This window comes from Neodiprion fabricii, chromosome 3 (genome assembly GCF_021155785.1).
Source record: "Neodiprion fabricii isolate iyNeoFabr1 chromosome 3, iyNeoFabr1.1, whole genome shotgun sequence".
NCBI lineage: Eukaryota > Metazoa > Arthropoda > Insecta > Hymenoptera > Diprionidae > Neodiprion > Neodiprion fabricii.
Genome location: NC_060241.1, coordinates 13,288,624 through 13,306,147, shown reverse-complemented (window position 1 = coordinate 13,306,147; position 17,524 = coordinate 13,288,624). Strand labels below are relative to the sequence as shown.

Genomic DNA, 17,524 nt, shown 5'->3' with positions numbered 1-17,524 from the left:
TATCAGGAATCATGATACCCCGTTTCAATCCATGATTCCCGAGACTATTTTAAATAGAGTAATTTCTGGTTTTGCCCGTAACTTCGTGCTGGTGTATAAATGTAGAGTGCTATTGGATCAGGTGTCAACATTGTTGAAAATTGTTCTTCGTTCACAACTTTGCTGCGATAATGTGTTCTGCCCGTATAAGCCATTCACCGTCATCCAAAACATATTTCACTCTACGTTGACTTGGTTCATTTCCGACGTTATCGCCCCTGATTCATTGAATTGGATCCACCCATAAATCAGAATCGTAAATCAGTAATAATTGGTAATGAAAATATCAATAATAAAATATGAATTAATCATGATCACAAAAATGCAGGCGAACAGAGGGTATTTCGACAATTAGCAAAAAAAGCTTGTCAATGCCTAAGCGCTTCGATTAAATTCATTTGAATGACCTGTGTTGAATTCCATTATGTATCAAAAACTCATCAATTTTATTCGCCGGTAATTGGTTATAAGTACACATTGTTAATATTAAATCTCATCGGTAGGCAAAAATCATTTTTACTCAACAAAATAGCTATTGGTACTCACAGCATGTATGATTTCAGTAGAATGTGGACTGTGTGTAGGCGACCGTGATGTTAGACATCATAGCATCGCACATCTCGGGAAATATTTCAATTGCAAGAGTTTTTGAAATAATCAAAACTGCCATTTTTAACTTTTCTTCTGTGTTGGGAACATCAATCGACAATATACCGACATATTTGCATTCACATCATGTGCTATAAAGCTATGTAAGCCCTCATCCTGAAACCATACTCCGTTTTTTCGTACCTCACCAAAGGTAAACATGAGCCGTTTGCATTCGCGGCACATTAAACCACTTAAAACTTTATAATACCCAAATACTGGAAAAATATCTTCTTGTTTCTTGAGGTCCTAACCATAAGTCACATTCATAATAATATCGAATAATTAATCTTACAACTATTTTGAATGTACAGCTAGATCGTATAAAAAAAGTAATTTTTTTTACTTCCAAACAAGTTTAGAACTTTTATTTCAGCACGAAAATACGTCTTCCAAAATTTTAGCTCTCGATCTTAACATTAAAAGGTTGCGCATCGCACTTTTCCATTTTTCATAAGGATTACATGGGAGAAAATTGTTTGTGGCTCATTCTGATTTTCATCACTAGCTAACGATGCGACGTACAGAAAATTCATAGACATATTTTTGTAGAGAATGGAACATAAGAAAATTAGAAAAATATCATCTTCCGCCTGGATTCCACGACACGCTTGTCGTCCACCTGCATAAGTGGTGGAATTTTGCGAATTTTACCAGTATATTTGAGTCTCGATTCTTACGGTGAAAGATCTATTACAACTATCCGCCAGAGTTTGAATTTATTCACTGAGTAAACGTATAACATGGAAAAAACAGCTTCACGATGGTCTTCCAATCATTCAGAACACCAACGATCGTCTTTAAGACAGGTAGAGATGCAGCGTTCTAACCTCGTCGCTCATGTACCGCATGCCCAACGCAGTTTCACAGTCCTGGACGACCGTCGTTGTATCTTACAGGTAAAACAATATTCTTTTCGTGTTTGTTATTATAAAAAAAAGCATCGCAATTAATTTCATCCTCGATGATACAAATTTTTTTAGATTTTTTTACGCCTGCTTATACGGGTGAAAGACGAGTTCAGTCGTGAAATTCAGGCGGAAAACGATATTTTGTGAAATTCTTATATTCCAATCAATGTGTAAGAACACTTTCGCTTATGCGTCTATGAATTTTTTTTGTTGATTTTTAATCGTCAATAAAGCTCTCCCGTAAGCCCTCGCCACGGTGGTGCGTTGGAGAATGTTCATATTACTATTATACGTTACACGGATGATTCATTAAATAAATTGATGTTGCCAAAATGACCCGGCTATCGTTGACTCCCAGGCCATGAAAAAAATTGGCAGCTTCTGAAGATTTGAAATTTGGAGTAGGAGTTTTCTTTATATAACGCACTCACTTTCTCAAGCCTGTAGCACAATTTAGACCATTGTGTCTATCTTTCTAGATAGCGTTTGAAAAGAGAAGAAAGGGCTAAGTTCCTGTGATGGTGACGTCGGTGGCGGTGACGAGTAATGTTCATAATGTGGAGAAAGGCACATAGAAAATAATCTCCATCACTCACCTGCAATCCACACAAGTGAAATCAATAACTGCAAAAACAACGCTTCATTTGCGCTGGGATGACGTTCGTTGGTGACGATGCTGAAATCAAAGTACAAGACACAAAAATTGTAACGAATTCACGCGACACGAGCATTTTTTCGTATTGAAAATCCTGGTTCCTGTTTCATCCACCTGATACGTTGATTCGTAATGTTCGTGTCTCAATCACACTCTTGTGGGTGGACTGTGAAGTATTTGATTTGTAGGGGCAGTGTATCGAGAGTCGTTGACTGAAGAGTGATTTTGACGCCTCTAGAAATCCTGTGACTTGTTCCTTCCAAGCGTGACACGGATTTTTCTAGTTTTTTTGTGGTTTTCACCCCTCGGGGGTGGAGCACTTAATTCGAGCGGGTGGTTCTCCGGGAGCCTTCAATTCTGGAGTGATTTTAACATCTGTACGAACTCTGTAAGTTGTTGCGTCCGAGAGTTACACGGATTTTTCTAGTTTTTTGGTGGTTTCCACCCCTCGTGGGTGGAGCAGTTAATTCGAGCGGGTGGTTTTCCGGGAGCCTTCAATTAGCCTTCAATTATGGCCCTTACACTTTTTCGAAATTTGACCTTGTTCCCGTTTTTTTTTAAGTCTGGTTTATCTCGAGCTGGCACCGCCACAGGTTTTTTTTTAAAAACGCCAAGCAATTAATTTAAAGATGAGCAATTCCAAGAGCTTTCAATCAGCCTTTAATTATGACCCTAACACTTTTCCGAAATTTCACTTGTTTTCCGTTTTTTTCAGTGTGGCGGTTCCAGGTTTTTGTCGAGCTGGCACCGCCACAAGTTTCTTTCAAAAAATGCGGAGCATTTAATTCGAAAATGGAGCATTCAATTAGCCTCTAATTAGCCCTTAATTATTCCATAGGAAATTTTTCGATTTTCGAATGTGGCGGTTCCAGTTTGATATGGCTGTATAGTCAACGTGTTAGCAACCCGAAATAGGCCGCAATAACATGACGGCTGGGTGTGGATGTGGCCATCGATAGCTGCTCATCGTGATCACCTATCCCGCAACACACTATAGAATAATTTTTGAAATAAAGATTTTATGATTCAAAATAGAGTTTAGCATCAAAAAAACGGGGAAAATTCTTCCATAAATGTTGAGATGTTTCTGCCCTTCCAGAATTTTTCAAATTTTCTGGTCATCTCTTGGTATCTACAAACAACAAAATTCGAGAAAACACATTTTTCAGCACAAAGACGCTTCGGATTCGACGTAGAAGGCTGGAATTGTGCATGAACTTATTATTTTAGGTTAGGAACTTTTGAAAAAATCAGCATCGTAAAATGGGTGGAAGCAGATTCACTATTTTCATCCGGCTAGATCCTTCTTGGAGAAATTCACCTGATGCAACTATAATTGCATGTAACTCTATAAGACTATGAGGTTATTTCAAAGAATTTACAGACGTTTTTCGTCTTCCAATTTCCATTCGGTATGAAGCTAGACCTCAAAAACTCACACCGTTCTCAATTGCACTTACCCAGCTATATGTATTTCCTACTATTCTGAATACTTGTACCTCAATTACTGCATTCGCACACTTTGGCTATATCTCACTTCTACTTCGACTTCTAGCTTAGATTTTAATCAGTTCACTTATATTTCATCTACGTGCGTGAAGTTTCAGACATTTATTTGTACAATACTTTTGCGGGAAATTTTCAGCTCTTGATGCGGCCATGTAAAATCTATTGGTCGTAATAAGTAATCATGATCGATACCGTGAATTACATCTCGTTGGGTTTTTCTTTTAAATTCAATAATAATTGATATACAGTTATAGGGTCAAACTCTTCATCTGATACGTTATCTCACAACCATATTTTTCTACAAACATCAACTCAAACCATTGATGGAGACGTGCAGGTTCAAAACATGTTTTTCCAATACAACTGTTATAGATTTTTGGAATGCACAGTTTTTGATTTAATAATAGTAAGAATTCCAATGAAATGTCAACAAGTCTTATTAGAGGGTAAGGGGGGGATGCGGTGAAGGTGGATGGTACATAAACATGGAATTATATCAATTATTACACTGTTCTTACTGCGAGCTGTTCTAATTTTTGAGAAAAAAAAATCTGATCAAGCGCAATCTATCTTGGAAAAATGAACATCGTCAGTTGTTCGGAAAGCCAGCCGATGAAGATGTCCGAACTGGATATTCGTAGAATATACAACATTACGAATCCAAACCTTGTTAAAACGAAAATTTATATGTTCTGGCTACGACTGAAAAGGAATACAACGTCGTCTTATCATCAAGAATTGTGAGGGTTCTGTAGAAAGGTTCGAAGAAGCTGACCGAAATGTGCAATGTGGCGAGGAAAAATCGTTCGCAGCTGAGGAACTGCGGGGAAGAATTCAACTGATTTAAATTTTCATGCGGTCGTACGCCGTGACATTGCTGAATGTAAACAACCACATCATCCCCTCCATATCTTTGTAATTAGTCGCCACTACTTCTTTGAACCGCACAGTGGTCCGAAATACCGAAAAAACGGACAAAACCCCCGCACGGCACACAATATTGCACCAACATTGCAGCAATATTGCAATATTGCAGTTGCGGTTGCCACGTTGCAGACACATTGTAGCAATATTACAAGTGACAGCTTCCATATGAAACATTGCAGATGGATTGCTGCAATATTGCAATTCACACAACTTGCCCGTCATAATTGCAGCAAGATTGCAGTAAGATTGCAGCAACATCAAACTGATATATACATATGTGCTTTCCGAAAGTTAATGTTCAATTATGCATAGCCTAGGTGACCGCAGTATTCGAAAGTAGGGGGGCTGCATAGGGTGGTGTGAGACGGGGCAAATCAATTTTGTGGCGGATCTCAAAATGTTCAGTATGTCTAACAAAAATCCATTCAAAATATAGTCGTAAGAAAGTCATTCAAGTAATTTATTTATACCTATCCACAAAATTGACGCCCCAAAAAAAAATATACTCTATTTTCTTATTCACTATTATTTTGGTACGTATCATAACAAACTATTGATTAAAGAGATATTACAAATGCTCATTTTCTTGCCGGCAATTAATTGGTTTCGAAATTACCGCCATTCGCACTTTGTGTCTGCTCTTAAAACCTCACGCGTGGCGTAGTTGTGTTTTCGCGCCAATTCGCGCCCGCCCCGACGTTACGCCCGCGCGCATCCATCTTGACCTAAATAATTTGCAGCCATAAAGTTGCATGGCCGAGCGTTGGAATGAAGACCGCGTGGTCGAGAGTTTGGTAAGTATTTGAATATTTCTATATTTATGTATAAATACGCTTTTATCCCTCTGAAACGTCTGAATTCATACGCATTCACTTTGTTCCCAATTTGTGGTCTTTGATATACATTAAATCAGTGTTAATTGTTTCAATTTTATGAATGCGTCGTCTTGCGCGGTATGTACATACCGATGGCGAGGTTATGTCGAATAATGTGTATATATTTCCCTCCTCTGTAGTAAAATTCAACGTAAGATATAGCGTAATTTTTATGTTTGCAGGTATTATTACTCTACAAAAGCTGTTCGTAGTAATCAAAGGTCAGTACCAGAACATGTTCCTTAAATAACACTAGATTAGAACGTTTTCAAACCGCTCGTAAATTAAAGGAGCTATAAAAAAGGGAAGCGACAGAATCCAATAAAAACAAAATGAAAAACGAGAATAAGTAAAGAAATAAATAATTCATTACCGAAAATTAATTGCTCGTCGATGAGTTGTATTTACATACAGTTTTTAAACTTAGGTTAGGTTAGGTTATTATGTCAGCAAGCCTCCCGGCGTCTGCCCCATTTTTTTCCTTCCCCCTTTTTTTCCTTTTCGTCATCTCAACTGTGGCCCTACAATTTTAGGTGGGTTCCGAACCACCGGGAGGCGCGGATGAGGTACATGAGTATTTTTACTTTGAAAAATCTCAGTGGTACCGGGAGGGGCGCGAACCCAGGCTCTGCCGTATGCCAGTCTGGGCTCTTGCCCACGAGCCACCGCGACTCCCCAGTTTTTAAACTTATAGTTGAATAATTAATGGTAACTGTCTCTCGTTGCGGAGGTATCGAAGAAAATCTTTGAACTCTACTGCAATTACATGTCCTAAACAAACTTGAAACAAATTCATTTAGTACTGCCTATAATTGCTATATGCATAATTAGATAGGAAATTCAAAGAAAAAAGAACAGCAACAATGATGCTGAATATTTACAATTTTAAAGAAGTCTGCTGTGCTTAATCATTTTGTTTTGTTCCCTCCACATCTGTATTTTAACAATATTCATTTTCACTCTTTCCAGACTTGCCCCTCAACCTTCTTTCAAAAGTATCTACTTTCAGCTCAATGCTACAGGTACTTTCGAAACTTTCATAAGAGTTTCGTGTTGAATACGTGTCAAAAATTCTCAGAATGAAAAGAAGCTACACAGTAAGACATGTTAGACGAATCATTCGAAAGGTAACAGAGGCAGATTTAGAGAATGTGGATATAATTGCGCAGGTAGTAGAAAGCTCAGTTGAAGAGTCTTCGGTAACATCGAATACTGAAAACGAGTTAGACAGTACTTTTAACGAGGGTGAGGGGAGATATGTTATTCACGATTTTGATAATGATGATAGTACTGACACATTATCAAACAGTGATAGCCACACTTCATCAAATGACGATGCATCATTTAATGAAGAAGTACACAGCCAGTCTGAAATTGATTCCTTCGATGATTCTGAAAGTGACAATGACTTATGCAAGAAATTTAAAAAGGATGTGGCGTTTTGGGCCATTGAACAAAATGTCCCTCAAAATACATGTAATTTAATGTTGAGTCTTTTACGAAAATACACAAATTACAGTTTTCCGAAAGATATAAGAACGTTACTAAGAACTCCTAGAACAACGAATGTGCAACCCTTGGCTAATGGAAGTTATTGTCACTTTGGTTTATGCATTGTCATTCAACAAATGGTACTTGATAGCAACGAAGATGTGCAGAATATTAATTTATTAGTGAATATAGATGGATTGCCATTATTTAAATCATCGAAGGCTGAGTTGTGGCCGATACTGTGCTCGAACGATATAAGTAAAAAAGTTTATATTGTAGGGGCTTATTATGGGTATAATAAACCAAATGATTCTAACGAATATCTACGGCCATTTGTAAATGAACTGATTACCATGATAAATAATGGATTTCGTGTCAATGAGAAACGGCTAGAGATTAGATTGCATGCGCTCATTTGTGACACCCCAGCAAAATCTTTTGTTTTAAATGTAAAACCACATACAGGATATTACAGTTGTACTACATGTACAATTGCAGGATCCTGGAAACGAAACCGAATGTGTTTTTCAAATCTAACGGCACATACGCGATTGAGGACAGATCAAGATTTTGCAATGAGAATTTATGAAGACTATCAAACTGGTTATACGGTATTAAATACTGTGCCGTATTTTGGACCAGTATCCGGAGTATCCCGGGATTATTTGCATCTGGTATGTCATGGTGCCACTAAAAAAGTAATGTTGCTTGGGGTGGAAAACGGTCCTGTATCGGTAAGAATACCGGCGGAATCAGTCAATAGAATTTCGGACTTGCTGCTGTCGCTGCGTGATACAACACCGAATGACTTTGCTAGAAGACCACGGGCTTTGCGTGATGTTCATCGCTGGAAAGCCACTGAATTTCGGAATTTTCTCTTATATACTGGTCCTGTAGTATTAAAAGACATTGTCAAGGAGGATGTGTACAAACATTTCATTACTTGACACATTGCTATTACAATTTTGGTGAATCCAATTTTGTGTCAAAACAATGAGCACCTTGATTATGCCGAGAATTTGCTGAAACATTTTGTTGCTTCATTTGCAACTCTATATGGTGAAGAACACGTTTCTCACAATATACATAATTTGCTTCACCTGACCTCTGACGCAAGAAAATACGGACCATTAGATGCATTCAGTGCATTTCGTTTCGAAAACTTCTTATCCTCAATTAAAAAACTTCTAAGGAAAAGCGAAAAACCTTTGGAACAGTTGGCGAAAAGATATCACGAGATTCAAGTAACTAGGTCAGGTTATCAAGCAAGGGATCATTTGTCTACTTGAAAGCTGTGCTTCACGAATCTGCACTCTGACGGACCATTAGCTGGCTGTTCTAACGTAAAGTTGCAATACAAAGTAATTTCGAGTCACCTATTCAATATAAACTGTGACAGTCATCGTAACAACTGTTGTATGTTAAAAAATGGCAAGTGCATAGTGGTTAAAAATATTATTCAAAGAAGTGATACCGAAATGTACGTAGTTGGAAAAGAATTAAAGTATGTAGATAATCTTTATTCAGTACCTTGCGAGTCTAGCAGATTTGACATCAAAATTGTATCAGCGAGTAACTCAGCGTTACATTTTTGGCCCGTTAACCAACTTAAGTGCAAACTATGGAAAATGCCTTATAAACGTAATTACGTTGTAGTGCCAGTAATCCACAGTATATCATAGTAATTTTCACTAAATAATCAAAACAATACGTCATGCAATTTTTTTTCTCCTTGTGATATGTTGATGCATTGCGTATGGTAGTGGCGTATGATACTGTATGCGTATGGTTAAAATACTTTTGCAGAGGGCTGGAAGATTGTAATATTATACTTTAAAAAAAAAAGAAAGATGGCAAATTACTCCGTAGTAGAGTTTGAGGATGGCCTACACTTAGTGCCAACACTGTGGTTGAACAAAGACAAAACCTCATGCTGCTGGCCAAGTCATTTCCGAAATCAATATGATGTGAATAAGGCTGTTATTCGTTCAATTATACCCAACGATGGTGGCAAAGACTGGGAGTATTTCAACGTCAAAAGAATATTTAGCACTGCAGGTATAATTTCATATTGAATATAAAGTCAGTAGTGCATTAACATTACCTGAGTTTTTTCGTTGTAGAATTACAATTGATATTCTCTAATATTTTACGAAATTGATATCCTACTGTAGATAGCTACGAGAAAGGGATGGAGAAGTTGTGCTTAGCTGAAGAGACCTCAAATATGGAGGAAACCGCTTCGTCGAACGATGAAGCCGAAGCTGTTCAAGCAAAGAAAAGAAGGCGAGAAAAGGCTAAAAAGCATTTCAGTTCGTCAGATTCAGAGATCTGAGAATAACAAAGACAGAGCAAACTACAACCATTTCCCCCAGTCCCACAGTTTTACGAAAGTCGGAGCAAAACTGGCAGCACTGAAAGAAAACACCACGCCAATCATGGGTCTTCATCTTCACAGAAAGATAATCGCGCTTCAACCGAACTTGAACGAAGTATTACAGGTTTAGGCGAACCTCCGCTAAGGAGGGGTTACGAAATCAGCAGCACTGAAGGAAGACATGACTCCAATCGTGGAACTTTATCTTTACAGAAAGAGAATCGTGCCTTCAACGAGCTCGAACGGAATTTCACAGAGCTTAATGACTCTTTGACAAAATCAGGTACATTTTGTAATTGATTTTTCGACCCAAATCCGCAGCACAATTCAACAAACAATGAGATAGCATTACAAAAATTACCATTATCCACACGTTTCAATACAGCAAATCATGGTACAAACCAACGTAAGTCGTCACAACCTTTGCCCCCGTCACATACTTCAAAGACAAAAATTCCAGAAGATGATGTTACTGAACTAACGACGCATAAAGGACTACACAAGACACGAGATGATCCAAATGACGTTTTTACAACTGAAGGTATTTATATATAGTTATCATATAGATTGCATTGTAATACTATTGTGCAAAATCTCAATACCATGTCTCATGTTCACATGTAGGCTTCATGAAACTAATGTTGTCGAAACTCAACAAACTGCTACACTATGTGAAAGAGTTAGATGAAAAACTGGTTGTGTTGGATGAGCGTAGCCATAATTTACACCTTGCGGAATTCGATTCAGAAGATGAGGAGGACCTTGGTCTGCCGTTACGAGACGTTGCCGAACTTACCAGATTCGATGAAAAACTGAAAAATGCGATGTTCTGTGCTAAGATGGTATTATGTTTTACAATATGCTGCATTTTAATGAGCATTATTTTGTAGAGTGAAGTATAAAAGGGGCGAAGTTATAGTACAAGAGGTTGGATTCATGAAAACGTGTTCCATTTCTTAGAATTTGGTAGTACAAGGCTAGATATAAACTTTCAACACCCAGCGATGAAAATTGAGACGCAAAAGGAGCCTTTCGGAGCACCTCTTAAAATTCCTGCGTACAGGGTCTGCGAAAGGCTCCTTGCATTTTAGTTTTCATCGCAGGGTGTTGAAAGTTTATATCTAGCCCTGTACTACCAAAGTCTAAGAAATGGAACATGCTTTCAAGGATCGAACCTTATATACTATACAAAACCTTACTGTACAAAAATCGACTTTTTTCACTAGGGTCTTCCCTTAAACGTGCAATTCCATAAAAGTTTAGTCAATTCTCTCTGTATTTCATGATTTACAGCTGATTTTTGAAATTAATACGACCTTTTGTCCAAGATGGAAATAAAATGTAGAAACTGAGTGTATGCTGTAAAATAAAAGCTCGTTGTGTTACGCAATTTCAGCGATCGATGCGGAGTGTGATATTTTGATTGAAATACATGTCATGTCATTTATTTCAGATTCAATGGTTGAAAAGATTCGGTGGGACGGATGCCAATGCAAGTACGTCCAAAATGCTTGGAAAATTGATGTCAAACCCACTAGCTCAGCAATACAGTTGGGCTGGATTTAAAGGGAAAAAAATTTTCAAAGAGTTACGATTGGTCCGGCTTGTGATGAGTATGCACTAAATTGATTTAAAATAATTAATAAATTTCCAAACTCTGAAAATACTGCTTTGTGGTAAATGACTATACGCACTATTTTTTAGAAACAGTACGGGTAAGAGTGCCAGGAGCATCAGATGTAATATTCGCGGAGATAATAAGTAAGTGGCTTGCTCAAGCGAAACTGAGAAATATGAGGGATGTAGCCAAAACTACAAAACAGAATAAATCTGCTGCAACAAAAGCTGTAAACCGTACTAAGGAAGCTGCAAACGGTGAAAACCGTCTTAAGGAAACTGCAAGCGCTGAGAACCGTACTAAGGTAGCTGCTACTGCAGAAAACCGTACTGAGGAGGCTGTAAGTTCTGAAGAAGATACAGCCACAAATTCTGAGTAATACCGTTTAATTTTTGATCTTCCATAATCCCATTATACCGAGAGAAAAAAAATTCAAGCAGAATTACTTGATTCCAGCAAAAATGGAGCTTGAATAGTGCCAAATTAATACATTCTTAATGTGAGATATAAAATTAATTCATTTATTTTTCTTTTCTTTTCTTTTTTTCTTCTTTCTCTTTCTTCTCTCCATTTATTTCAAATATAATTCATCAAATATTTTTTTGAATCAAGAATTTATCTAAAGAATTATACTTGATTTGAGAAATATATGCTTGAATTATTATTTGACTCTCATATGAAGAATGTATTCACTTGCCATTATTCAAGCTCTATTTTTCTAAGTACCTTTCTTATTTTAGTCTACTATACAACGAGAATAGTTTAAGCGTATACATATTACAGTGATGAAGAAGTATAACAATGTTTTTTGTTTGTTTTAAAGGTCACTAAGTGGACCGTGATCTCATCAGAATGTCACAGTGGAAAGGTCACACTAGCAGAAGAGATTGTTTGAAATTATTCTTGCAAATATGAATCACTTATTCCTGAAACAACCAAAGTCACATTTTACAAGTGATTTTTTTTATCTATTCTTATTTAGTGTTCAGGAAATAGAAAATTTTTGAAGATTGCGTTTTTTTTCTACGAGTAGTAATATAGTAATAAACAAGTCACTTGTGAAGCTAGCCATTCTTTTATAGTGAATTGAAGTTGTTGACCAGAAAAAGAATTCCAGACTAAAATCAAAGTAATACTTAACTCAAATTTTATTGCCGTAGATGATAATAATAATAATAATAATAATAATAATAATAATAATAATAGTTTCGAACGTTGTCGTGTGTGCCATGCACGATACAGAGCATTTGTTAATGCATTAAATCACATTTCGCAAATAGTGTGGCTTAAGGCCTTTGATCTTTCCACTGTCAATGTGTACCTATAATTTTGAGCATAATATGTAAAGATGAAGAGTGAAAGAAAAATGTTATGTTTTTGGTTTTTAAGTAAAATGTTATATTTTTGGTTTTTAAGTAAAATGTTATGTTTTTGGTTTTTAAGTAAAATGTTATGTTTTTGGTTTTTAAGTAAAGGTCGATCTTAAGTAGACCGTAATCTCATATCTATATTTCAAGCATATCCAAGTGAAAAACTGTTGTGTTTTCTAAAAGTATACATATATGTACAGTATTATCATGTGAAGTGATGAATATAAAATAACGTGCAAGTTGAACTGTGTGCATTATTCTATTGAAAAAAATTCAGCAATATAACATCGAAATATTACTGAAATGTTATATTGAAAGATTGTAGAAATATTGCATTGCAATGAAATAGGAGGACATTGCAACAATGCTGCAATATGTCCGCAACGTTGCCCGCAATATTACTAATGTTGCATGTTACATTGCTGCAAGGTTGCTACAATATTGAGTGCTGTGCGGGCCCAAAATAAAGATATTTTTTCGATGGACCTTTAATGGTTAGAATAATTGCAGTACCCTTAGTATGTATTATGACCGTTAAGAAAGATGGAGTGTCAGTACCTGGCTCAGGAATGCATTTCGTTCGTGAGCGTCGGGCCTGCCGCATAGTTTGCTCGTCGCGCGGCAAAATAAAGTTCAAGTTTAGACGCGTCTAGAATATTGAAAACTTAATGGATTTGCATTCCGCAAAATGAATTCTTCTCCGGAACGTAAGTATGTGAAATAGTAAATCATCAATAAAGGTGGTGGTGTTTTCCTTGGCCATGTTCTGAAAATTCGTGTTATAAAAAGCAATAAGTCGAAAGTGGGGTCGGGCGGGGCTTTAAATCCTAATGGACATTGATGCTTAAACATTTCTTCAAAACATATCCAGAAAATAGCTGCCCATAGCCGCCAGTTTCGCGTTTTTTATATTTTCGGGGAATATATGTGCATTTTCGGCAGTTTTTCATAGTTTTCGCGTCCGAAATATTGTTTATAGGAAATCGGTGAAATTAATTCTTTGAAGTGATCATATTTTTTAATTCTTACAAATCCCCCGGATAATACCAAAGACATTTTCTTTACGAGGAGGGAAATTTTCGAATTCGTACAACGGGTATTAAACGAGAAAATTAACATGTTCAATGCAATTGTTGAAGCAGAGCTGTCAAAAAACAGGAGCATCCATACATTTTGCGGCAAAATCAAAAATATGCCATGAAAACATTGGTATCGGAATTCAGGAAAAGGTGGAAACAAATAAACAGAACGGAAAACAGATTCTTTGAAAAATCGACAGGTAGTTCAACGTTCCTGTATTTTTCACATTTAAAAAGGAAGGTTCGGAGACTTCCACGGGAAACACAACGGGGCCCTGGCGTCTTTCGAAAAGTTGGGACGATTTGAATGACAGGTCAAAACGGAGGATGATAGACAAGATACGTGAACAATACAGTGTCCAAGAACTGGCTACACAAATGGATCTCCGGGCTTCTGGAAATTTCTGAATCTGGAATCTTGATGTCACAGAACGCAGTCCATCAACGGCATCAAAGTACCGGAAATATACAGAACACGTTCCAGAAAGAGTGTTGTCATGCAATGAAACATTATCATTTCTTGTAGAAAGGGGCGTGACGAAAAGTCTATATCAATTAATACGTTCCACATCCGACAAAATTAATTGTACAGGATAGCTGCTTTAAAGCAGCATATTAAGTGCTAAGAAAAAGTGTTACCCTGATAAGTCAGAAATTTCTAGAACTGAGAGTGCAGCCACAGTTGGACTCCCAAGCATTGTTAAACCATACAGCTAAACGATTATCAATGGCAAAATCGGACGTTATAAGAAGTCTTCCTGAAAACAAACTTGACAGTTAAGAATTGATATGAAAATGGGGATACGATGGCACTTCTGGTTTACAACACTTACTAACAAAAACACGGTGATGAAGACGGGAATGCATCGGATGCCAACATTTTCTTTATTTCACTAGTTACTTTGCAAATCTCTGATAAAGTTAATCCATGGGTTATTATTTGGAATAATCCTCGTTTTTCGTCGCCAAGATTTTGTCGCACAACAAAAAAATATGTTTTTTGCACGAAACTGCTAAAGCAATTAGGGGGGAAATTGATTGTATCGAAGCGCAACAAAAAAAACCTTGTGCTCTTTGAAAAATTAGTTTACACAAAACAAAGAAATTAACATGGATTTCGATCTTGTGTTGACAATGATAGACGGTAAAGTTTGTAATTCGATAACGAATATATCGTCAAGTATTCGTTGCTACCTTGGAGGCGTTACGTCTAAACAATTCGATAATATCGACAATATGTTGGAAAGACAGATTATTGAAAATTACTTCAAATTCGGAATAGCGTCGCCGCATGCTTGGATACGATTTTTTGGATGTTGCTTGCATGTATCTCACAAATTATAAATACAAAAGTGGCAAGCGCGCGAAGAAGATAAAGAAGGACTTGAGAGAAAATAACAAAAATATACAAGATTTTCGTGAAAGATTAGGGCTCATTGTTGATCAACCAAAACAAGGCTACGGAACTTCAAATGACGGAAATACAGCTCGGCAGTTTTCCGAAAATTCTAAAGCTTCTGCTTCTATAACGGGAATTGATGGTATATTGATAAAGCGATTTGTGGCCGAATTCTAACCATGTAAGACGTGTTTTGCAAGCTTTTACTAACACGTCAGATCGACTAATATCTAGTTTCCGAGAAGTTCCTCTGAAAAAATAAGATCATTAACCACAGTTGCGGTTGAACAATTGATTTTACTTTCAGTTACGGAATTGTGTCAGATTCCTTTCAAGAATAATGAAAGCGATAAATCTGTAGATGATAACAATGATTTTCTCTCGGATTCATCGAATAACGAGTAAGACTATAAATTGTAAAATTATATAGAAATAAATTTTCAATATCATTATAACAGGGATTCATTACCTTATTCCAAACCTCTTCTTTCCAAACCTTTACATGTAAAGTGCCCGGAAAATTTTCTATTTATTCAATTCATTTGCAATCGTGATTCTCAAAATTTGACTTCATATTTATCATCGGCAGCCATAGAGATTCCTAAAAAATGAATTTCCCGGAAATCAGATCAACCCCCCAAAAAGTAGCCGTTAATATTGATGCCGCCATTTTGTTTTTCGACATTTTGACTTTGAATACGTATTTAGTGACCGCAAAAACCCCTGGGTACAGACTTTCACCCAAATTCGGAATTATGTCTGCTTGTTTGCGATTTCGGACGACTGCGAACCGTGAGGAAATAAAAGTGGATGTGCATGAGGACGAAAGTCAGTTTTCCACCGATGCTCACGAACGAAAAATCAACACATAACTCCAATAATGGTCTACAATATGGAGATCATCCTGGATATGCAATGTTTTCTTGGTAGTGGTGAGAAGCTCAGACCCAAAGAACTTGCCGTCATCATCGTAAATGGATTGAGTTTGGGGCGCATCATCTGCAAGCCAGCCTATGATTTGTTAGGCTTACCGCTCGAAAATAGAGCTACTTACGCTTGGTTAACACGCAATTACCGTAGAATACCGTGGAATACAGGTGAAAAATCTCACACAGATGTGCGGAAGATTGCAAAAGAAATGGTGAAATACCCGTGTTGCATATGCGACAAAGGGACAGAAGAAAGAGCATGGCTGACCGAGATTCTTGATAGTGAAAAATCCGTTCTTAATATGGAGGAGTGCCCATCACACCATCAGCGTGATATTGGCCCTACACTTTTAGTTGAAGACTGTCCGCCATCTAATAGTTTACATAAAAAATGTAGACAATATGTACAAAGGAACGGTTTCAAGTAATATTAATTAGAAAAATAGCATTTTATTACAATTGTACACATATATCAAGAATAAGAAAACAAGTGCAATAAGACATATAAAGTGATTATGTGAGTATGATATAATAATAAGTACAAAATGAAATTAGTAATAGTTGTACCATTGTTTACAACATATCTAGAAATGTGAATGCGGAGATGGAGGTGAATTCTGTATAGGAGTGAATGAAATTTCAATTAAACACTGAATATTTATTTTGTGAGTTCAATTATTATATTTCAATGTAATGCTACACACCAATTCTCTGGCCACGAATAATATCCGTGATCAACCTCCACTCACTTCAAAAAATTGCATAATATCGTCATCAAGTTCATTCACGAGCTCGTCAACCACTTAGAGGTTGTAGCGGACTGCTTCCTCTGAAATGTCTACGGATTTTTTTTCAGGCAGCACACACACACAGTTTTTAATGAAAATACGGATTACATCGGTGTTCCCTGAAGCTGGTTGTAGATGGTTCATGGGCGTGAAGCTGAGAGTTTGCCTTTCTGTATTTCTTCCATGAAAATACGCACAGGATGCATCGAACTCCTCACAGACTCCTTATAGAAGCCGCAAACAAAGGGGTTATCTTGATAAACGGTCCTGTGTCGATACAGATTTTATAGCAGTAATCACCTTTTGTCCACTTTTGGACTTTATCGACACCTTCTCCGACGTATACCTTAGCATCAAAAGGTTGATCAGGGTAAAGTATGGTATAGTATATAAAATTTTCTCAACTTGAGAAAGAAGTTTCCAAAATTAAAAGTGGAAACTTTTTTTCTGTGTTAATCAAAATGGGAAAAATACGTTTTTTAAAAATGAAAAAAAAATTTTTAATGAAAATAATAGTTCCAAAAGTTTTAATCAAAGTTTTAGAAAATGAATAGAAATTATTTTCTCTGTAGAGTGTATGGAATGGGGTTTGTGTAGGATATAGTATGGGGTATGTACAGATTATAGTATACTAGCAGCCCATCCCGGCTTCGCACGGGCATATAATAATATTAAGTAATAATATAAATGTTATTTTTCTAGAAACTCACTGTAAACATTGTGTATTTTCTTTTATTATATTATTATATGCCCGTGCGAAGCCGGGATGGGTTGCTAGTTATGCTGTTAAAATGTAGCTTATATGACACGTTCGTAGATTTACCATAGCAGCGCCATCTATTGATTACTTACTCAACCCAGTCGAAAGGTATCGACATCTGTTAGAATCATTCGGAGTTAACAGATAAT

General features: G+C 36.7%; 2 protein-coding genes across 2 annotated transcripts in view; one reads left to right on the top strand and one right to left on the bottom strand.

Moving 5' to 3' along the window:
• Positions 1-17,524, bottom strand: part of LOC124178533 (glutamate receptor ionotropic, NMDA 2B) — a 2,057,245-nt gene that overhangs the window by 5,167 nt on the left and 2,034,554 nt on the right. The gene's annotated exons all lie outside the window — the stretch shown is intronic.
• LOC124178552 lies at positions 9,948-12,057 on the top strand. Its single transcript, XM_046561992.1, has 4 exons — positions 9,948-9,973; positions 10,886-11,045; positions 11,137-11,425; positions 11,874-12,057. The coding sequence occupies exons 1-4, from the start codon at positions 9,953-9,955 to the stop codon at positions 11,890-11,892; spliced, it is 489 nt and encodes a 162-aa protein (XP_046417948.1). The 5' UTR covers positions 9,948-9,952; the 3' UTR covers positions 11,893-12,057.